Source organism: Mastomys coucha, unplaced genomic scaffold (assembly GCF_008632895.1).
Source record: "Mastomys coucha isolate ucsf_1 unplaced genomic scaffold, UCSF_Mcou_1 pScaffold5, whole genome shotgun sequence".
Classification (NCBI taxonomy): Eukaryota; Metazoa; Chordata; class Mammalia; order Rodentia; family Muridae; genus Mastomys; species Mastomys coucha.
In genome coordinates this window covers 29,014,392-29,038,255 of record NW_022196911.1, presented here as the reverse complement: position 1 = coordinate 29,038,255, position 23,864 = coordinate 29,014,392, and the positions used below count along the sequence as shown (strand labels likewise).

At 46.2% G+C, this 23,864-nt stretch overlaps 1 protein-coding gene across 1 annotated transcript in view; it reads left to right on the top strand.

Moving 5' to 3' along the window:
* The first annotated feature begins 9,221 nt into the window (after positions 1 to 9,221).
* Positions 9,222 to 23,864, top strand: part of Gabrp (gamma-aminobutyric acid type A receptor pi subunit) — a 25,252-nt gene continuing 10,609 nt past the window's right edge. Inside the window, exons 1-6 of the mRNA XM_031353011.1 lie at positions 9,222 to 9,371; positions 13,909 to 14,007; positions 15,198 to 15,316; positions 19,447 to 19,514; positions 20,197 to 20,414; positions 23,688 to 23,770. Coding sequence (XP_031208871.1) covers positions 13,955 to 14,007; positions 15,198 to 15,316; positions 19,447 to 19,514; positions 20,197 to 20,414; positions 23,688 to 23,770 — 541 coding nt within the window. The 5' untranslated portion in view covers positions 9,222 to 9,371; positions 13,909 to 13,954. The remainder of the gene's footprint in view (positions 9,372 to 13,908; positions 14,008 to 15,197; positions 15,317 to 19,446; positions 19,515 to 20,196; positions 20,415 to 23,687; positions 23,771 to 23,864) is intronic.

Sequence of the window (23,864 nt, the reverse complement as noted above, 5' to 3'; positions counted from 1 at the left end):
GCCGCGAGTTTTACATCTTGATCCAGAGTTAGCTAGGAGAATGCTGTCATTCCACACTGGGTGGAGCTAAAGCATAGGAGACCACAAAGCCCACCCCCACAGTGACACACTTCCTCCAACAAGACCACACCTACTCCAACAAGGCCACACCTCCCAATAGTGCCACTCCCTGTGGCCAAGCATTCAACCACATGAATCTATGGGGACCAAACCTACTCAAACCACCACACCATCTTTGCCAGCATGTGCTGTTTACTGTTGATTTGCTTTTCTATGGTGGCTAAGGATGTTGGACTGGTAAATTTTTTTCATATATTAATTGGTCATTTCAACTTCATTCTGGAGAAGTGTCAGCTCATTTCATTTGCCCACTTTTTAATGGGAGGTGGCTAATGTTTAATATTCTTAGTTGTTAATATATTGTAGATACTAACCCCATTAGATATATAGCTGACAAGGACATTCTCCCATACTGTAGACTGTCTCTTCACTCTGCTGTTTTCCTTGATGGGAAGGATTTGGTAGATGTTAGAATTGGTCTCACATGTTCAGGATTGTGTTGTAGGATCAGGATTTTTCTCTACAGATAGATAGATAGATAGATAGATAGATAGATAGATAGATAGATAGATAGATGCATACATACATACATATATACATGCATGCATACATGCATGATAGATAGATACATACATAAACACATATATATGTGCATGCATACATGCATGATAGATAGATAGATAGATAGATAGATAGATAGATAGATAGATAGATAGATAGATAGAATTAGGCTTATCAGAGCTGGTGTTGATTTGCAATGGCAGACAAAACAGGAAGAGAAAACCCCTTTTCTCTAGTTTGTATTACATGCCAAACAAGAAACACACCCAAACATGGAAACCAACACCCTAGAATTTCCTGGCTGAGGCTTAGGTACTATTAATATCTTGGTGACTAAGCATGGCTGGGAGTTTACGGGGCTCCTCCACCTTGACCCCAGCTTCACACTGTCCTCCCTAGAGTTTTTTGATCTTCCCTAGGAGGAAGGTGAACTCCCCCTAGGACCTTGGGAAAAACAAACAAGCTTTAGTGATTGCCTAGCTCAACCCTTCCTTTTGTTCATATAAGGGACTCCTGGAGGAAGTCATGGGCCCGAGACCATATCCCTTAGTTCAGGCCACATTAGAACTTGTATAGAACAACATCCTACAGTTACACAACTGAATCTTCTTCTCCATTTCTCCAATACAAATCATTCTCTTAAGGCTTCCGTCTAGTCTAGACAGAATTAAGTGACCCTCCCTTTGATGTGTCCCAGTGACTTCAGTTCTACTGCTCAAATCTCCAGGCTTCTCCATTGCTAACAGAAGGGTGAAGTGGCTTCATCTTCTCGAATTCTTGCTTCTCCTGGGCTCATTCCACAGAATTGCAGCTTTTAACCCACAGAAGGGTGAAGTGGCTTCATCTTCTTGAATTCTTGCTTCTCCTGGGCTCATTCCACAGAATTGCAGCTTTTAACCCACAGAAGGATGAAGTGGCTGTGGCTATGTATCAGTCATAGCTGGCAAACTGTGGCCAATGGACCATGCCTGTCCCCCGCCTGCTTCTGTAAATAAGGTGTGATCGGCACGCATCCTTGCCCAAGGCTTCGTATATCATCTGTGATTGTTTTTACAGTTCAGCAGTAGAGTTGAGGAACTGCAAGACTGTGAGACGCACAAAAGCTGAAAACACCATCTGACCCTTCTCAGAGAATGTTTGCTGGGCTGGAAGTTCAGAGGGGTGTGGGCCATATCTGCCTTAGACTTGGCCCTCAAGAGGCACCTGTTGAATACTTCTGAATGAAGGAGGGGGAAAGGAGAGAGAGAAGGAGGGGGGATAAATGTTCCTCTCACAGAAAAAAAAATGTACAACAGGGGTAAGAATGATATAGAAGCAGGGCAGAGCCCTGAGTCTGGATTTTCAGGAAAATGCAGCAAGGATTGGAAGCACAGGATGAAAGGGTGGAGACCATGATCAGCCCCAAGATAAAGTCCAGTCTCTGATGTGATAACCTTCTGGTCGACGTGACCAGATTTAATCACCCAGGAAGCACATGCCTGGCTCTGTCTTTGAGGGTGCTTCTAGAGAGAGGTTTAACTAAGGAAGAAAGACACACGCCAATAGGGCCGCCCCTTCTCACATGCTGGAGTCCAGCGCTGAATAAAAAGGAGCAAGGCTCTTGTGTGCCAGCGTTCAACAGTGTGCCTGTTGATCTGCCCAGATGTGAACAGGCTCTTCTTGCTCTGGCTGCTACCCACTGCTGCCAACAAAGCCTAAACCACCACCAGGGTGGTGCCCTCCAAACCCAACGTTCGAAATATGCCCTTCCTCTCTTAAGCATCTCTTTCTCAGATATCTGGCCAAAGGACAGTAACTACCACATCTAGCCTCAAAAGGGAACCATGTCTCCTAAAGAAGATGTGGTAAAACAATCATTTTGGAGTGGAAAGGGGAATAGAAGCTAACCTGTCTGTAACCTAGCCCTGAGCATATTTGTCTCCATAGGTTTGAACTCAAGCCAAGCCTTGAATATTCCCAGGCACCAAGAAAGCTGTTTAGGTTGCACCTTGAAAATGCTGAGAGACTAACCACATTGCTACACACATCACATCGAAACCAGCCCCCGCCCTGAGCCAAATTCCTGACTCTCTCAGAAGGGCATGTCCCGCCCCCTTACTTTAGACATAGCAAAGGAGAAAAATCTCCTTTGTCTCTCTGTCTATCACAAGAGTCACTGCAAGGCTCTAACTGCATGGTCCCCTTATGAGTGCTTTGGGTTCCTCTCCCTGGCCTTGGTGCCTCTTTCTTTGGTAAACCCCAACTGGTCCCTTTCAGGAATTCCCCTGCCACCATTTCAAGGGGTAATGCAGAGATAGAATATAACTGCCTCTGGCTGGGATGACATTGCTAAGTTTCTTATAGGGGGAACCCTGCTAGGAGTCAGCCAATGACTTCAGAAGAAAAAGAAACCTTGAGGCTATCTATCTATCCATCCATTAGTTTATCACATATAATAATACACACACACACATACATACATACACACACACACACACACACACACACACACACACATATATATATATATTTACTGTGTTGTATATTACATATGCTATGGAAACAAAAAGAAGACATGGGTCTTTATTTGATGTGGGAAGTTATAGAAGCCTATCACGTTCAAAGCACTGATGCCAGAAGACCTCAGTGGCTCTAGACATATGCTCAGGTCTGTGAGACATTAAGTCTATAGCAGAGGTCAGGAAACTACAGGTATGAACTAAAGCCTGCCTGAGGCCTGGCTTTACAAATAAAATTTAATGAAACAGTCTCACCTATTCACTTGCACATTATCTGTGCCTATTTGCATGCTACAACAGAGAGACCATAAGGGCACAAACCCTGAACTATTTTCTCTCTGCCTCTTAACAGCAGACATTACTGGAACTTGATTTAGAGTCAGGCAGGCAAAGTCTGATCTAAGCTAAATGTGTCCTAAGCGATGCAGAGTGTTGAATAAATGGTCTCTGGGTTCCGAGCGTGGCCAGGTCAGACCATCTGACCTCCAGGTTTCAGGCAAGGTGTTAAATCAAGGAATATGAGCCAGCAAACTCAAGTTTAATAGAGCTAAGCCATGTACTTTAGACAACATCTAGGAAACTCCAAGGCCATGTCTGGACCTCGAGAACCTGGGGGTCGTATAGTAGTATAGAATGGCCTCTAGGTCAGCCTCACTGGCTTCCTGGATGGCTCCTAAGGTGTGGCCAACTGGGAGCTGCAGCCAGGATTAAGTTAGGCACCTCAGAGAGATGTCAAGGTTACTAGGAGAAAGGTCTGGGTCAGCTGGGAAAGGTTTGAACAGGACAGCAGCTGTGTAGCCTCTGCTGTGAAGGAATGTTAGAAAAGGTAACAGTGATCATGTGCCAGAACAAAAGAGAGCTGACCCCAAAAGGAAACTCAAGAAGGCAGTAAGGTGACCGGATATTGGAAGGATGGGGAGAAGTCTGATTTTCTCACTTTGCTATGAGCCGTGTTGGGCAGGGCTCAGTAAGGTGACAGAGAACAAAGAGAAACCAGCTTTTCCATTATTCATCAATCCATTCAGCACTATGTATGTAGGTCTGTGCTATGCGTTAAGGATTTTCCATAAAAGGCTCATAACCTGGTGTGGGGGGCTGGCTTATGGTTTATGGTATGACAGATGTCAATATGGCATATGTGCAGTGGAGGACAGCACTGGAGGGATCCTAAGAGTCCTGCTGGAGTCCTGGCAGAAGATCAGTGTCTTTGAAACAGGTAGGTAGGGACAAAGAAATAGAGGGGAGTTTGGAGAGCAATGCATTCAGCAAATGTCCACAGCTACTGGCTCCAACACACACTGTGTGAGTGTGTGTGTGTGTGTGTCTGTCTGTCTGTCTGTCTATCTGTTTGTGTGTCTATCTGTGTCTCTGTGTGTGTCTATTTCTCTCTCTGTCTCTCTGTGTCTGTGTCTCTCTCTTTCTCTCTGTCTCTCTGTCTCTGTCTCTGTCTCTCTGTCTCTCTGTCTCTGTCTCTGTATCTCTGTCTCTCTCTCTCTGTCTCTCTCTCTCTCCAAGAAAGAAGAAAAATCACCAGTAAAGGATGTCAAGCAGGAAGAGTGTTTCTAACAGCGATCTGCTCGAAGAGTTTCAGAAAGCTTGCTGACCAGAGGAGAATGAGGCTGGAAGAGGTAGACAAGATCAGGGCCTGCCCCTTTCTGTAGCCCCGCCATGTTGTCATCAACATCTTCAGAGAAACTTTCTGATTCCCACTTCTCTAAGGGAAAACCCCATTCTCCACCCTTCCTCAGCTTACCATGGCTCCGTAGTGTGCATTCCTCTCAAACACTGCCCTGTGGATGAATTGTTTACGTCCCATTTGTTTGTCGGCACTCACCAGAAACTGCTTTGATCCTGCTGTGATCTTAAGTCCAGAAGAACATCTGACTTGCAGGAGAATCTCAAGACCAAAAGAATAACAGTGACTGCGTGTGTGGCTTACAGATGAGCTGTGAAGTCTGTAGCTGAGAAGAGAATAAAGCATTTAGCTGAGGTAAACATGGCTCCTCGGGCAGATCCCACGGGGGACCTTCATGGCTTGCCTGAAGTGTGGTGACATTGCCAAGAAAAGAGATGTTACCAGCTGCCATTTCTTTTCCTCTAGTCCTTTAAGCATATAGATTTAGAATGTTTATGTTTGGTATTGAGGGCATTTACAGACAGGTATGTATGTATGTGTGCATATATGTATACATGTATGTATATGTGTGTATATATATGTATGTATGTTACTATTATTATTATTATTATAAATTTGAATTAGTTATAGCTATAGCTCAGTGGTACCAGCTTGAGGCCTGAGTTCAGTAGAGTTATCAAAAGGGAGAAGAATATAAGAAGAAGGAAGCGGGGGAAGAAGGAAGAGAGAGAGAAAAAATAATTAATTAACTAACTAGAAAAATATAAATAGCAGACAATACTGGTGCTCAGGTTCACTTGCATGGCTTGATTGTTTTTTTCACTGGATTTACAGGTTCTGTAGACTTGGTGGTTGTTTGGTTGACTGGTCTGTTGGTTGATTGGTGGCTGGGTTGGTTGGTTGGTGCCACCAAGAATTGAACACAGAGCCTTGCTATCCAAGTGTTCCTGCACTAAGATACATGCCCACTTCTAGCTCTCTAGACTTCTTAAGGACCCACATATGGCCAAGGGGTTGACCTCAGTAGTAGAGATGTACCAGTTAATAAGACCTGACCTCAACCAGCATTTAGCTTAGTAATAGAGATGAGCAAGTGATAAAGATGGGCAAATCGATGGCCACTGAGTGCTGGGAGGAGCAATGAGTACATTAATAATGCAACTGACTCAATTGCTAAGACCAAGTTCCAGACTATGCTGGCTGGCTCTACCACTCCTTAGCTGGGTGGTTGTGATCTACAGAATGAGAATAAAAACATAAGCTGGGGCCGTTGAGATGGCTAAGTGGGTAAAGGCAATTGCCACCAAATGTGATGACCTGAGTTTGATCCCTGGAACCTGCTAGGTGCAAAGAAGTTGTCTTCTAACGTCTACATGTACACTGTAACACATGGCACTCCGCCCACACACACACACACACACACACACACACACACACACACACACACAAAATGAATGTAATTTGAAAGAAGGAAACAAGACCCACTTGCCTCACAACACTATTCAAGGAAGATGATGGGTACACAGAAAAAAAAAAAAAAAGCTTGAGATTAGCAGTACTCCATCCAAATGCACAGTATCCAGGTCCCAAATGCATGTTCACATGGTACCAGGTACTAGGTTCACATGGTACAGGCTGACTCACCCTGCCCTTTGTTTTTCTGGGACACATTTTAGGAGGGCGTGTGGCCTCGAGGAATGGGAGGTGGGTGCTGAGAGGTGTAACCTGTGAATGGTCAGTTTGCATACCTGGACATCCTGAAATGCCACTGACCTCAAGCATCCTAAGACTGGAGTTCACACTTGGAACTAGGTGGCTGCCAGGATTCCTAGAGACTCGGAAGCAAGGCTGCCTGGGACCACTGAAAATCAATGTAATTTCCCTGCCAGCTCCACCCATTTCTTCAATCTAAAAGTCACGCTCACTTTAGTAACTTCAAATCCGACTTGTCGAGAGCTGGAGAGATGGCTCAGCACTTAAGAGCACTGACTGCTCTTCCAGATGCCCTGAGTTCAATTCCTGGCAACCATATGGTGGCTCACAACCATCTCTAAAGGGATCTGATGCCCTCTTCTGGTGTGTCTGAAGACAGCTACAGTGTACTCATACACATACAATAAATAAAAATCTTTTTAAAAAACTGACTTGTCATTAGGTCCCAGGTGGAATCAGTTCATTAATATAATAATAATATTAACAATAATAATATATACTTGTAGACGATTTGCAAAGATACACACTACAAAACTAAACATTGGAAACATCAACAATCTGATCAGGAGATTAATTATTAGATAGATGACAAGCAGCTTATACACAATTAGATATAGATAATATGAAAATGCAAAAAATATATATACACAGGTATCTACATACACATACACACATGTGTAGCAACACACATGACACATGGGTAGATGTAAACTTGTATGGTTTGTAAGTACTAACCAGACTAGAGTTTATTGTCAACTTGATAGAACATGGAGTCACCAGGAAAGAGAAAAACATCAATTGAGGGATTGTACAGACTAGATATCTATGAGGAACAGCTTTTATTATTGAATGATGTGAGAGGCCTCAGCCCACATGTGGGTGGGTCTATCCTCGGGCAGGTGGCCCTGGGCTATTAAAAAAAAAAAAAAGAGCTAGAGACTAGATGACTAGACAGCAAGTTAGTAAGCTTTGTTTCTCACTGGTCTGCGCTCCAGGTTCCTGCCTGGGCTTCCCTCTAGGATGGACTGTAATGTGCAAGCTGAAACAAACCCTTTCCTCCTCAGCTTGCTTTTGGTGATGCATGGTGTTTATCACAGCAGAAGAAAAGCAAACTGAAAAGATAGAATGAGAGAAGACTGGTTTCTCAAGCACCTCATGCGTAGGGTCTTCTGTGCCAGAGACGTTGAGATTCAGCACTACCCCCGTGGCCTCAGAGTTCTTTCAGCAACCCCGCGTGAGGGTGGACCCCCACTCATTCCCTAAGACACAGCTCCTGGAAGCTTAAACAACTTGCCCAGAGATGTGCACTAGCCAGACAAGTTGTTTCATCAAAACCCTTGTTCCCAGCTCCCCGACCCACAAAGCTCCCCAGCTCTCAGTTGTCTTTGTGATACTTGGGCCTCTCTGTTTGTGGGAGAAGTTCTTAAAAATTCTGAGAATTAGCCCTAAACCATGGGCATTCAGGTAGAACTTGAAATGTCTGTTCAGTCATTCCTGTTCTGGCCACCTTCAGGTTGCCAGGTGAAAGTGGGGTCACTCGAGTGATGTGAAAGGGCTTTCTCTTCAGCATCCACTCCCTCCCCTAGATCACAGAGATGTTGGGGGCTGGGAGAGGCTGGCCAGGCTCCAGAGGAACACTAAGCAGGTTGGTCCAGGGCCAGAAGCATCTGTAGTACATTGTACCCTAAGATCCTCCCCTCCTGCCCACTTCCTTCTGCTTCCTGCAGCTTGTCCCTGCTCCCTGTGAAGGGCCCTCCTTCTCTCTGTTTATTCTACCTCCCAGCTCTAGGCTGGGCAGGGTCTGCACAGGAGCTTGGCCCTGGGTGGCCTTGACACTGCCAAGAAGGAAGAAGGTGCCTCTAGGCACCCTGCCATAGCCTCAGCTCTCTCCCTGCCCCTCCCTCTAGCTCCCAGCCCTCTCCAGGGTATGAGACCAACTTCCAGAGACTTCTACCCTTGTGGACAGACCTAGCAGGGAGGCCCTTGACCGCTGGCTACAATATGGAGACAGACAGAGTGTGCGTGCGTGCGTGCGTGCGTGCGTGCGTGCGTGCGTGTGTGTGTGTGTGTGTGTGTGTGTGTGTGTGTGTGTGTGTGTGTGTGTGAGGATGCATATAAGAAGCTCTGCTGACTTTGGAACAGAAAAGCCTCTCGCTCTCTGGAAGTTCCCTGAAGGAATTTGCTAGAGACTTAAAGGTTACTCTCTAGGGATCTGGGATACAGCAAAGGAGACCAGAAAGCCCCAGAATCACCCCCACCTCTTCTGAGCACCACTTTCCTAATCCTTAGGATTTTCTGTGTCTTTGCAACTAGAAGGTCTGAATAGTCTCTATGAACACATATTATTAGACTCTGCTCATCCCAAACAAACTCAGCCAAGGCAAAGCCAGGACTGAGGCTCTCAGAAAAAAATTAAGTTGTCTTGTGGATGTGAATCTGATGATTAGGCGAACTCGAATCCCTTTGCACCATGTCAGAGGCGTGTCTCCTGAAAGCAGAGTTTGTCATAGTGGTTGGAGCCATGCACTGAACTCTGAAGACATCGTGGATCGCACAAGTCTTTCTTGGCTGAGGTTTAGGAGCACGGCCGAAAAGGGAGCTCAGAATCAAAGCATAGATAAGCAAGATAGTCAAAACACAGCAAGAGCTGGCCGATTCTCACAAACAACCCGGGACCAGTCATCGTTCTATCAAAGGAGGGGCTGAAGGAGGCCCCGCCCACCTACACCTAGTTCAGCAGCTCCACCCTCTCCAGAGAGAGAGTCAGTCCATCTGAGAGTGGATGCATACTTACATCCAAGGGGTCAGGACTGAGACGAAAAGGACCCTGGGGACCCAAAAGGGTATGTCTTGTGTGAGAGTCCTGCCTGAGATCCAGAAGCACCTGTCATAACAGCTGCCTGGTAAGGGAACGGCCGGCATCTCTTGTGCTTGGAGAGAGGGCAGGAAGGAGCTCCAGATGTGAGCCCTGCTGGGGTGGATGGGAGGGAAGGGAGGCAGGCCTGGAATTGGTTGAGCCCTAATTCTGCCTCAGGTCTTAGAGTGTAGTGCAATGCCCTCTGTCAGAGCGGAGGAGTAAAGCCATCCAAGAACAAGTGAGGGGCCCAGGTTGGCACTCCCCCTGCCTGACACTAAAGTTATCATCGTTCGCCCCTCTGCTGCCAGGCTATACCAACAGGCTATACCATGAAGGCACACCTTCATGGTTTTCTTGGGGGGGGGGGTTGCTCAGGGCACTAAGACTGTTCCTCAACTCACACCTGCCTGCCCACACAAGACTCGAGATACACACGCTGAAGTGACAGGATGAGGGAACAGCGGTAGGTGTGAAAGGCTAGAGCATAGGGCACTCAGGATGTGATGGAGTGGAGGTGGGAATCCCCATCAGAATTGCCTCTGCTTCTTCAGAGCCACTGCCTCTCAGGTGACACTCATGTCCTGCATCTGACCTGTTCTTCCTGGGTGCTACCAGCCAGGTATTCGAGGAAGAGCTTCAGTTTGGCAGTTATTTTTTTTGTTTTTGTTTTTTGTTTGTTTGTTTGTTTGTTTGTTTTTGGCATTATTTTTTGAGCCAGTGAGATTACTAAAACTCCCAATGGAAGACTTAGAACACAGAAGCAAATGAAAAGTACTATTTATAGTTTGTGTTTATTCCCATTTGTCAGATGGGGAAACCGAGGCTGGGAGGGTAACTATGACTCAGTTTGGTCTAACTCCAAAACCCAGGCTCTCCTCTACAAACAGACATGAGATTTTATCGAGAGAGGTTCAGCTAGAGCAAGAGTGAAGAGGCTTGCCCAACTCAACAAACTCCCATTCACCTCTCATGTGCCACTGCTGAAGGCTGGAGGGGGCTCTAGTCAGAATCACCACCTACTCTCTTATGGTCTATGATCACCACTAAATGTTGGCTCTGATGTCTGTATCCAAAAGAGAGGACTGAGCCTACACCAAAAGCAGTAGATATATAAAAAAAAGTGCCTTGAAGACTGGTTCATCAGCCACATGGGCTGGTGGCGCCTGCTGGACATCCAACACCCCATTCCCTAAGTGGATTTGACATAAGGAGCAGAGTCACATGTGGTCTCATTCAGTCTGGGAAATTGGAGATTTTTTTTCACCATAGAAAAGATACCACACTCTAGCCTCCTTCCAACTCAGATCAGATAGCCAAGATGACTAAGTGACTGAGAGGCACCTGTGTTGCCTAGGCTTGCCCACTGCTCTTCCATGCTACACTGAGGCATGCTCAGCATGTGGAGCAAGCAGACAGAATGTAGCCACAGGCCACAAGGAGCCTGTGAGTCCTTGGAGAGGTTTTGGTGCCCCGTGTTGTCAATATTGTCTTCCTAATACAGATTGGTCACTAGGAAATAGCTATTTCACAGCAAGCCTGAAGATAAAGACTAAATGGTTCCCCAAATGTGCCTGATCAAAGGCAGGTTCTCACAGAAGGTGGGAAAACTGAGGAGTCTCCCCAGTTCAAGCCACACTGGGAAAAATTTGCAGATACCAAGGGGAAGGCTAAGTGCTTTCAGGTGGCCATGGGCAAGCCTCTATTTTTTTAGAAAAGATTTATTTACTTATTTTATGCTTATGAGTACACTGTAGCTGTCTCCAGACACATCAGAAAATGGCATCAGATCCCATTATAAATAGTTGTGAGCCACCGTGTGGCTGCTGGGAATTGAACTCAGGATCTTTGGAAGAGCACTCAGTGCTCTTAACCACTGATCCATCTCTCCAGCCCCATAAGCCTCCATTTTTATCAGCTTCTAGAGGTGTCAGCCTCCTGCACTCAGCTGGCCAAGTGGTAGCACACTCTTCTAGAATCAAATGAGCATGAGCATCTCTGCGGTTCCCACCCTGGCCCATGTAGCATCCTCTTGAGGGGAGCTGGTGGCTCACTTTCTCATTACACCAAATATCAAGCTGCCTGGGCTCCTGATGCAGGGTGGTGACAGGATGGGGGGCTTATGGCTTGCTCCCCTCTGATGGAGCATGCACCTTTCTGCTTGCATACCTCTGTCCCCACCAGACAGGACCTCTGCTGGTCATGCATCTGGGTTATAAGAGAAGCTCACTTAACTTTAACTTTTGATGGAGGGCACGCAAGCCATTCCATGGACCTTCTTAAATCGTATGCTGGGGGCAAGGAGAGGAATAGGAACCAAGAAGAAGCACAAAAGAAAAGAAGAAAGAAATGAAGAGAGAGAGAGAGAGAGAGAGAGAGAGAGAGAGAGAAGGATGGAGGGAGAGAAAGAGAGAAAGAGAGAAAGAGAAAGAAGGCAAGCATGATGCTGGTTTTACAGCTGATGTTTTCCATGAGTGGTTTCCAGTGGCCATGGAAACCCTCCATTTCTTTGTCAGCCTTTACAGCCTCTACCCTCAGCTGCCTTTTTTCCACTGTGAAAAGGAAGAGGATAGAGTATATAGAATTTACATGCCAAGATGGTCAGTGCTGACTTTATAAAAGTAAAAACTTTGAAAATATCGGTATTCATAAGTTGGGCGCGTGGCATGCAAGTGTCTGTACATTCTCATGGAATGAGCCACCTGGGACTAGGGAGGCAGATCTCTAGAAGCTGCCCCTTACCTGCTGTGTAACCCTGGGGACATGATTTCCTCTCAAAGTCTCAGCTCTCTCCTTTGTAAATGAGAATCATCTTAGTTAGGTCAGAGGTCTGTGAAGATTGGAGAGGGGCTTAGCTCAGGAAGTGAGTGTGGAGTAGTCAGGAAACAGCAGCTGTCCCACTTACATGGGGAAAGGGAACAACAAAGGACAAAAGTAACAACTTTCCTTTTTAATTTTTATGCATAAATGTGTGTATTGATAAATAGACAGCAATAACAAAGGGCAAAAGCACCCCATCTTCCCTTTTTAATTTTTTATGCAGAAATGTGTGTATTTGTAAACACAGGTGTATGTCGGGATAAAAAAAAAACATTGTTAATAATGGTGACATCTAAAGTATGAGAAATGACAGAGGGACTAAGCATTTCCTTTATTTTTTAAGACAGGTCTTTTAAAATCAACTTCATTTTTAAAAAAGCAATTTTAGGAACATGCTAAGATTGAGCTCCCTAAACATGTACGACTGCCCCAACTCCCAGTATCCTACTCTATAGGGACATGTTTGTTCCCATCTATAAATATGCACTGGTGCTGGAGCAATGGCTCAGTGGTTAAGAGCACTGAGGTTTTCCAGAGGACCTGAGTTCAAATCCCAGCACCCACATACAGCCCTCTATAACTCCAGTTCCAAGACAATTATGCGCCCTCTTCTGGCCCCCATGAGCACTACATACATATGGTGCATAGACACATATGCCACCAAAACAACCCATACACATAAAATAAAAATAAATCTCATAAAACTATACATCTGCCCTGGCATACACTGCAACATACACTTCTGTCTTAATGAACTTCTGTTCATTTTTTATTTCTATAGTGAGCAGGTATTGGTTTTGTCAAGAGCATGTTATTTAATAAATAAGTGGCTCAATATGACCCAAAGCGATAGATCTCTTAGATTCTAGGGAGTGGGAAGACTCACCAGGGTTAGAACAGAGAAGGAGGTACCCAGAACAGAATACCTGGGAAGGAGCCTGAACTTGAGGCCACCACCCTGCCATCTCACCAGCATAGCAAGTCCAAGACTGCTCTGTTAGCTGTCCCTGCTCTCTGACCAATGTCTGACTGTAGATCCCACACCAGAGGGAGCCAGGCCTCTGGAGCCTGTTGTTCAATGGTTCTCTTGTGTATACTGGCACACAGCGGGTGAATGGTGTCAGTGTTCCATCGATCCGGCATAGATTATGAGGATGCTAAGCATCTTCAGGCTAAGGGAAGCATAGGCTGTGGCTGGTCCTGGAGGAGACAGACAAGGCAGCCAGCTCCAGATTCGAACTCACCTCTGGCATTCGTGGGTTTGAAGGTGCTTTCCTTGAACCTGTTTCCTCGATATAAGACAGGGATGGGCCCGCCCACTGTGCATGGGAAAGGTTAGGTAAGAATAAAAGCTGCCTGGAAGGCCTGGACATTGGACTAAACAGGACAATGCCCGACCTGGTCAGCGTGAGTGTAGCGCTGGAGGCATTAGAACAAGGACATAGGAAGGTCAGTGTGGGGCTCCTCAAATACACAGACAAATATGTACCCCCGACTGGCGATGGGTGTTAATCCTGATGAGCCATTTCATAAACTCAACCTATATCAGGGATGGGTAAAAATATTAGCTTCCCAAATGACAGTGACCTGGATGGCACATGGGTCGGGGGGTTGGGGGGCAGGTGCTAAACTAAAAGGTTGCGTAGAGGCTGCTCCTCATGCATGTTGGGAAAATACTGTGCCTGGAGATCCATGGAGACAGCGGGGCTGGAGGTAGGTGAACCTTTGGACTCCCCCCCTCACCTTGCCCCATTTTGTCTCCCTAGGTGATTCCTCCTTCAGCCTCCTTGTGTGTGACTCAGCTCCTTCAATATGAGCTACAGTCTCTATTTGGCCTTCGTGTGTTTGAGTCTCCTCACTCAGAGGTGAGCGGCGTCACCTCAGATCGGCCCAGAGTAAACTGCTCTGGTATGACCAGGTGACCTAAAGGCTTGCAAGCATTACCCACTTAATTTATGGCAAGCCAGAAACCTAGTCCCTTCATTTCCCTGAAGCACCAAAACACCAAGATCTCTGTGGTTCATTCTATTTTCGAGAACAAGTTTCTAAAATGGTCACAGGTAGATGGACTTGTGCTTTTGTCATAAGGCCTTGGCTGAAATAAAGTAGGGGAGATGGCTCAGTGGTTAAGGGTGCTTACTGTGTAATCAAGAGGCCTAGAGTCCAAGTTCCAGGGCCCATGGAACAAGCCTGGCACCCCACAAATGCCACTAAATTTTGGAGCTGTGAGTCAGCAGAAGATACGAGGATCTCTGAGGGTTTCCATCTTCCAGCCTGGCCAAGAAAATTTGAGCCCCAGGTTCAGGGAGAGACCCTGTCTGAAAGAAATAGTTAGAGAGAAATAGAGAAAGACATAGGATGAGCATGTGCAGGTACATCTGCCTCTGCATACACACACACATACACACACACACACACACACACACACACACACACACAATCAATACAAAGAAAAGATACCTGGAGGGTTTGCCAATTATCATGACAGTTTCTCTATAGCAAGTGAGAAAGAAAATGGAATTACTAACTCACTAACTAGAAAACATTAGATTTCTTTTTTAAAAAGATTTATTTTTATTTTTATGTATATGAGTATGAGTACACTGTAGCTGTATAGATAGATGGCCGTGAGCTATCATGTGTGTGGCTGCTGGGAACTGAACTCAGGACCTCTGCTGGCCCCGCTCCCTCTGGCGTAATTCACTGTAGCTGTCTTCAGACACACCAGAAGAGAGTGTCAGATCTCATTACGGGTGGTTGTGAGCCACCATGTGGTTGTTGGGATCTGAACTCAGGATCTTTGGAAGAGCAGCCAGTGCTCTTATCTGCTGAGCCATCTCGCCAGCCTGAAAACATTAGGTTTCTACTTAGGAAAGTTACTATGTGCATACACAAACTTATATGCATGAGCACACACACACACATACACATACACGCATGAGCACACATGCATACACATACACACACACATGAGAAAGGGCCAATTCAGCTCATGTCTATGTATGTTTATCAATATTGGAACAACATCGGCATCAAAAGCCATTCTCTTTTCCAGAACGTGCATCCAGGGGAACCAATTCAATGTGGAGGTCAGCAGAAGCGACAAGCTTTCCTTGCCTGGCTTTGAAAACCTCACTGCAGGATATAACAAATTTCTCAGGCCCAATTTTGGTGGTAGGTTATCCTTTGTGACCAGGGCATCAGCTCAAAAGGACGGGCACATCGAGAAAATGCAGCAGAGGGCTTCAGGGGTCTTTGCTGACTCCATGCTGATCGGCAGCTGGTTTAGGAATTGGGAAGGATGGATAAGAACATTTGCCTGTGGTTTTTTCTTGCTACCTTTACAAAATACACTCTGCCCCTCCACTTGCAAGATAGAGGTGTGGTCTCCACCATGGTGGTGCATGCAGGAGCCTCTGGCAACCTGTGCCACTCTCTTCCTCCCCCTCCCCTTACTTCCATGGTCATAGTTCCAGGAGCTCACCATGGGCCACTAGCGTTACCCACCCAGCCTTCCTGCCTGTAGACTGCCACCTACAACGGACTCCCCTCATCTCCACCTGGAACGCTTCCTGGGTCATTTGCCTGCAAGTGCCCCAGCAGCTTAGCCTGAAGTCCAGGCATTCCAGGAACTAGTAAGCCCAGCGTCCGCCTGCCTGTCATTCTCTCCTCCCACTATGTTCTCCAATATGCCCCTAAAAGGCTCACCAGCACCCTCACCCGCCTGGCCCTCTGTGCCTTTGCACAGGCTGCTTGTCTGCCTTGAGTTACCCTTCCAACTTGCCTCCCTAGAAACATGACAGTTTCCCATCATGTCTTGGAGGCAAGGCTACCCTCCTCTGAAGGGTTCTCCCTGATCCCTCCGTAACCCATCTCCTTGTTTTGAGCACACCCCCGAATCACATCATTTCCCTGTTATACTATACCTAGCTTTATGTCCCTGCCCCACTGCTTCTCTCCTCTGAGGGTGACAGTCTCTGGTCAGATCTAGGACAGCATGTGAATCCAAGTCCACTGGTGGTCAGGTGACGAGAGGGTATTGTCTCTTCAAGGTATCTGTTGCTCTGTAAAGAGTAAGGGTAACGACGGGAATGTGTTTGGGAAGACCGCTAAGGCATTCCTGAGCAAAGCTGCCCAGCAGAGGACTCTCTGCCTCGGGGCATCCTGGATCATCCCTGCCTTCGTATGCTACCGTGTATAGATTTCTGGGTGGCTGAGGTCCACGCTACCACTCACCTGCCCAGCCTTACAGCACAATTGCTGGCAGATTCCTCAGTGCAGACACCAGGACCCTCAGGCACTCTTACCTGCTCACCTGACCTGGACAGCAGCTGGTCCCACAGATAGGATCTGAGTCCTTGATGTCAAGGACCTAGGTACTCACCACATGCTCTGGGTTCCCGGGCCTTACTACACACTAGCAACAAGCACATGCATCTAAAGAGTTTGCCTACATCAATTTTTCTTGCCTCCTAGACCTCAAAAAACTAAGTCATAGGTCTATTACAATTTGTATTTGCATGATGACAGGCCAACCAGGGGGCATAGCTGTCAGGCGAAGAGGTTGTTCTGAGAGCAAGCCTCCTAGGGTGGAATGTGAGGCCCAGTGCTACACGCCGTGAGTGGACAGAGGAGAGAAAACACAACACCATGCAAGGTGACAGTCCATTCCATCTCCTAATGGAAGCTGTCTTGCTGGGCACTCCGTAAGCCCATGGATATGTCCTTACTTCCTGTAGTGTTTGGGCACCCAGCATCTTGGCCACCAAAGTCCTTGAAAGACAAAACCTCCATAGTATTTTCTAGGGTAAAGCAATGTTTCTTTTTTTTCAAGTGGGCACTTACACATACTGCCCAGGAGTTGACTTTTACCATTTTTCTAGGAGAAAGGTGCCCTCTGGTGGCACAGCTTGTTTGTATAGTTTCAGGGGATGAAAGCAAGCTGGTTCATAAGACAGCCAACTGTGACCAGGCCTGGGCTAGACCATTAGGGGGAAACAAAGCCCCAAACACCATGGGACTAGCAATCTTTAGAGAGGGAGACTGGTGGGCCCCACTGTTTTTTATGGTCTCCAATTCTATGATAAGTTCTTAGCCTGTTTTGTACAGCTATAGCATAATGCCCCTGGACCTGGGTAATTTACAACAAAAACAAATGCATGAGCCTGTTCTGTATTTAAATGCTGTCATTCAGCAATGGCCTGGTTGCTGTATCATCCCGTGGTAACAGATGAGAGTACTGAAAAGGGAGGGATGGACTTACCCTCCCTGAACAGCACCAATCCTGACCGTGAGGCTAGAACCCTATAACCCCATCACTTCTTAAAGCTCCCACCTCTTACTACAGTTACATCAATCAAACTTCCACAGGAATTTGGGAGGGGACAAAGGCTGGGAATCAGAACAGTAAGTTACATATCATTTAGCACACAAGAAAACAGCACAGAGAGGGTTAACAATGTGCTTAGGGTCACATGGCAGCAATGCATGCCTCTCTCTCTCTCTCTCTCTCTCTCTCTCTCTCTCTCTCTCTCTCTTTCTCTCTCTGCCTGTCTGTCTTGCGTCTTCAAAAGCCACCCAGCAACACACCCTTCCACTCTGCCCTCAAAGATTTCCCCTTTCCCATTAACCATTAACAGTTCTCTTTCAATGGCATTGGCTTTAGAACTCCATTTCCAAACTCCTGCCTACATTCTATGGCTTGGTTTTCCTGGATTACTAATCCTTTAATCATTGCGTTGCTTTGACTAATTCTAACCAATTAGATGATTAGATGGTGTTTTTTCTTCCTGGTTCCTTTAGAATACCACCTCTTCTCTTCCTGGTTCGTTGCCACAGTCCCCTGGGGCTCTCCCAGCTATTTAATACAAGTGAGAGCTGCTTTATCCATTAACCTGGTAAGCAAAGTTGTCCTCTCCCCAACATTAGCTGGGATTACAGAAGAGAATGAGAAAGTCCAGAGGACTCTACTGACAGGGCAAGTGTCAAAGCATGGCAGGAATGATGCCGGAGGCCGTGTGCAAGGGTTCTTTTCTGAGACTCCTGGAGGGAATGGGCAGGCACTTAGCGTGCATTCCCTCCTACTGTTACTGGCTAAAGCACTGACACACAGCTGATGTCACTGGCCTCTTACAGGTGGGAAGACTACAGTTCTAGAAGCTTCACTAACTTATTCCTGAGGGCAGAGCTAGGAGATTTCAGAGTCAAGGTCTAAATTCACATGGTTCTTACTCCTGGGCCCTTCTTCCACATCTCTAGTTGAATGAGGCCTGGCCTGGTTGGCTTCTGAGAATAATGGCCCCTGTGCTCCAGTCTTCAGAACTAAAAATGGTCCTCAGTAAAGTCTTTCAATTTCCCTAAATCCCAGGCCTTGGGTTCACTAAAGACTGTGCCTAAGACCAGTCTTGGTGACACGGTTCTGTTATGCTGAAACTTAGGGCTCCTGAGAGCGAACGAAGAAAGTCTGGGACCAGCGGGAGCTTGGCTCTCATCAGTCTTCCATTCCATGCCATGGCAAGTTCCCTTCATGGAGGGGAAGGGAAGTTATTCATGTACAATCCCATGCAGAAATCTCTGCCCCACTCTACACAATTAACCCCTTCAGGCACCACAGGAAAAATCTTCCACATAAGAAGGACCTTACTACTAACCTCTTTAAAATATACATTAATGGACCAGGGAGAAGGCTCAGGGGTGAAAGTGCTTGCCACACAGCCTGAGTTCTGTTCCCTGAATCAATGTAAACTCTGGATATAATGACACACATCTGTAATCCTGGCACCCCTATGGCGAGACGGGAGGTGGAGATAGAAGACCTTTCAGAGCTCTCTGACCAGGCAGCCTTGGGCTTGCAGTGTAGCACCAATAATAAGAGAGACCCTGCCTTAAAGCAAAGTAGAGATGAGAACCAACTCCCAGAGTGTGTGGCACTCCCCAGCTCTCTCTTTCTCTCCGAAATAAGTAAATTAATCTTAAAATGTTTTTAAAGTACCCATTAATTAATAATGGTACGACTCCCTTATGAATCATGATGTCCCCGTGTAACTTTATATTTTTCATACCAAGTGGTTGCTCCTGGGAAGATAAAATTAATTTTCCTATTTTTATAGTTCAGATTATTTAAATATTTCTAATATGTGGGTATTGCTTTTATAATTTCTATAGTTTTGTTTCCAACCCACTAATGTAGATGCACTGGCTGTGGAGTCTGAAATGGAGCAGGGAATGCAATGGGTGGTTGGAAGAGGAAGAGCTTGCGTTTTGTGTTTCTATGTAAGTCCTTCTGTATTTTTCTCCCTTCTCAGGTGATCCAGTTCGGATAGCACTGACTCTGGACATCGCCAGCATCTCTAGCATTTCAGAGAGTAACATGGTAACCAGTGCCACCCCCCTCCCCAGCCCCCTCTCCTTGCTTCCAATGGTGATGTCCTTTCAAGTTACTCAGAAACAGAGTGGCAGATGCCAGTGCTCTGTCTTGTAAGTGGAGATAGTACACGTTTATACTGTAATTTTTCTGGGTGTCAGAAAAGGAACAGACTCAAAGGCCAGGAAGAGAGAAACTAGAAAAAAGAAGTGAGGGATTGACTGGGAAATAGAAATGGAGAAAAAAGAATAAAAACGTGTCCCAGAGGCCTGGAGTCCACATGGTCTTCCAGTCAAGGGACAGCTGATAAAACTAACAATGTAATGACCGACTTGGGAGGACGGACATAGGAAAGAGGAAGCCAGGAGGAAGGCAGATTGCAACCCAGACCATCAAAACCTTCCTCAGTTCAGTGATGGCTGTGTGCTCAGGCAGTGTGAGCTTTTATGTCATACAATAGTAGGACAAGACTCTGAAAGTGGGCCTTGACAGTACGAGTTATCATCTAAAATAAATAATGCACTTCTTTCTTTCACTGCTGCAGATGAGTATCGCACCAGTAGCTTAACTCACCAAGAATAATATATGCATATATAAAGGGATGGAGGGGAGTGAAACCTGACCCTTTTCCTTCTGTTTTGGGGGTCTTCCTAATCATGCCCATCATTTACATTTCCGGCTTTCTCCCTAGGACTACACAGCCACTATATACCTCCGGCAGCGCTGGACAGACCCACGGCTAGTGTTCGAAGGCAACAAGAGCTTTACTCTAGATGCGCGTCTCGTGGAGTTCCTCTGGGTGCCAGACACCTACATTGTGGAGTCCAAGAAGTCCTTCCTCCATGAAGTCACGGTGGGAAACAGGCTCATCCGCCTCTTCTCCAATGGCACAGTCCTGTATGCACTCAGGTGAGCAGGCATCTGGGAGTCTGGGATTGGAGGAAAAGACATACGTAAAAGACAGGTATATCCCGGGTACGTGTGACCAGTACCTACGTGGCCAGTGAGTCCCCATTCCTCACAAATTCCTGATTTATACTCCAGCGCCATTCAGAAGGACTTCTCTCAGTACAGCCTGGCTACTGGTGCACCTCTGAGTAGCTGCTAGGTGCCAGGCCCCAAGCCGAAGACCCAGGAAGAATTGAATAAGACAAACCCCACCTCAGAGAGCACCGACTTGTAAACAAAGGAAGTATACTGTGCCAGGACCCAAGTTGAGTCGTTGGTTGCAGGTTAATGGTTAGGGAGAGAGTTAAAATGTGCTTTCATTGGGTTACAAACTGAGCCTTTAAGAGTAAGGAAAGTTAGCTGAAAAAGAAGAAAGGGGACTAGAAAACTAGCATGAGGATCTGAGTTCAAAGACCCGAGTAAAAGCTGAGCCTAGGGCGTGCGTGTAAAAGCCCATTGCAGAGGGGTAGAGGCAGGCAGAACGATCTTAGGGCTTACTGAGCATCCAGCCTAGCCTTAAGCTTCAAGCTCCATGTTCAACGAGAGACCTAGTCTTGAAAGAAAAGTAAACTAGGGTGTGGTCCGGATGGCTTCCTGAATGAAATGTTTGCTGGTCAGGCATGAGGATTAGAGTTCTAAACCCTACCACTCACTTAAGTGAAGGGTGGGAATGACAGCCCCTTTGTACACTCAGCTTTTAGAAGATAGAGACGGGATCTCTTGAGAAATATGTCTGCCTCAACTACCTAAATCAGTGAGAACCAGGTTCACTAAGAGACCCTGTCTCAGTACAGAAGGTAGAGAGTGACTGAGGAAGATACTCAACCTCTAGTGCCTCTAGCCTCCACACGCACACACACACACACACACACACACACACACACGTGCCTGCACACCCTCATACATATACACCCACAGACATAAGCATACACACAAGCAAACACATACATATACGCAAAGAAATAAGGTGAAAAATAATCAAGGAAGCCATCCCAATGCCTGTAGCCCACATGGGCAAGAGCACCCAACATGTGCACACGCGCACATGGACACACATACACACACACACACACACACACACACACGAAGAGGAGACAGGAAGAGGGAGAAGAGGAGGAGGGTGGGAAGATAAGGAAGACATGAGCAAGCAGAGAAGTCTATGTTAGGAATTTGTCTCTCTCGGGGCTCAGTAGGGCAGGGTATGTCTACATAGCATCTCTGCCTGTCTGAGACATGTTTGTACAAAGAAACAAGGTGTGAATCCCAAAATTCTACCTACTTGCAGCAACAGGCCACCTCTCCAAATTGCCAGGACCTAACGTTCCTTCCGTCTCATGGATTCCCCTCAGTGGTTGGAACAGGAACACTGTTCCCTGGGAGCTGTGTAAGGCAGCCTACACAATGATTTAACCTGTGCAAGGGCTGTGCACACTTGGACTTTCTGAGTCCTTAGGGAGAAGAGCAAGTAGTAAATATGAATGGACTGACCTTTAATCACAAGAAGGACCTGGAGTTATAAACCAAGGACTGAGCTGACAGATAAACAGCATTTTTGGGCATGCCTCAGCAACCCTGAGTTTTACAGAGACTAGCCCAAACCCTAATCCCTCTTTCAAGAAACCCAATTCTCCTTTGATTTCCAATCTGCACTTTTTCCAGGCATCCATGGGAACCTGTTTGCACACTAAGCGTGTGCATGCACACTGTGTACCTGGGGGTGTGTATCAGCTATGTGTTACAGCATATAGCATGATTACCCATGAATCATCGTAGATGAGGAACTTGCAACAATATGCCTGTCCTAAACAACCCGGTGAACTTAGGCAAGTTACTAGACCCTCTGAGCTTCAAGTTCCTCAACAACTAAACAAAAGTGAGAGCAGTTCTTACAGAGAACCATTCAAAGGGTTAATGCACGTGACGTCCTCATCCTTGGTACAGAAACTGGCAACCATCTTTTCTCTGCCTCCCTTAAGGGGACGTAGAGCTTCATCAAGTGGAATACTGTGCCGTGTACACATTCGCCTCTAGAGTACCCAGCACTGTACTTAACAAATCTGGGACCTGGTAAAAATGTGTGAATGTTAAGAAGGAAGGTAACAGCTTGCCTTTTAAAATCTCCACTGTGAGGACTTTGCTGATTCTGCTTTAGCTGAACACACTTAGGTGAGCCCAGGAGCTGTGAGCTGTAGTAGCTGGTGTCCTCTGAGATCTCTATATCTGGATGCCATCAAGGTTCCAGGAGACCAGGACTCCTTTGCAAGCTCTGTCACTCAGAGCCTTGTGAGTGCAAGTAAGTCCAGTGATCACTGTTCCAGCCCTACAGGGGGTTATCATGAAGATGACACTGAAAACCTAAGTTCAAAAGCATCCCCAGGAAGAGGAAGTGGGCACTAAGTCCCAGCCCTAACAAGGAAGCTATTTGTAACTGACAGCTGCTGGGTGAGGGAAAAAGTAATTTTCTCCAGGGCAGTGATGCTGGATATGTCAACCATACTCCAGAGAAGTCCTCACGCTCTGGAGTAATTAGCCCATGCAAAACAGGTTCCAAGCTGTCTGTTTGGTTTGGTTTTACCTGTGTGCTTTTCTGTTGTCATTTTGGTTGGGATTTTGGGTGTTTGGTTGGTTGTTTGAGAGGTTTTTTGTTTGTTTGTTCGTTGAGAGAGAGAGAGAAGAGAAGAGAGAATGTGAGGTTGGATAGGTAGGAAGTGAAGAAAGAAGGTAAGAATGTGATCAAAATACATTACATGAAAGAAAACTTCATTTGAATTTTAAAAAGCATCCCCCAGAAGCTGGAGAGATGCTCAGCCCTTGTTGCTCTGCCAGCAGACCTGGATTTGAGTCCCAACACCCACATGGTGGTGGCTCACAACATTGCTAGCTCCAGTTACAGAGGACCCAATGTCCTTATACACATAAAATAAACTGATGAAAGCTAAAAATATATTTCTAAAACTCTTCAACGCACTAGGGAAAGAGTCTGTTCAATCACGTCGTGGATGTTTTGCCTTTAAGCTGCCAACATTCCAGCTTCTTCCAGTCTGGATCGAGTTTTAACTGAGTCTGATGAGTGCGGCTGAGCACAGAAAACCTCAGGAATGCTCGGATGCAGTCTCTAAGCCACATGTCCCCAGAAGAGGCTGAGAAAAAGTTGTCTTGGGGCAGCCCTCTGAAAGAAGTGTGAACTTAAGTCTCTTTCTGAGACCCCTTATTTGTTTGTCTTTCTTTTTTTAGAATCACAACAACAGTTACATGTAACATGGATCTGTCTAAATATCCCATGGACACACAGACCTGCAAGTTGCAGCTAGAAAGCTGTGAGTATACATCTTGAAGAAGGCCCCAGGTGACTTTTCTGGGTGACTTCTCTCTCTCTCTCTCTCCTTTTTTTTTTCTTTTTTTTTCTTTTTT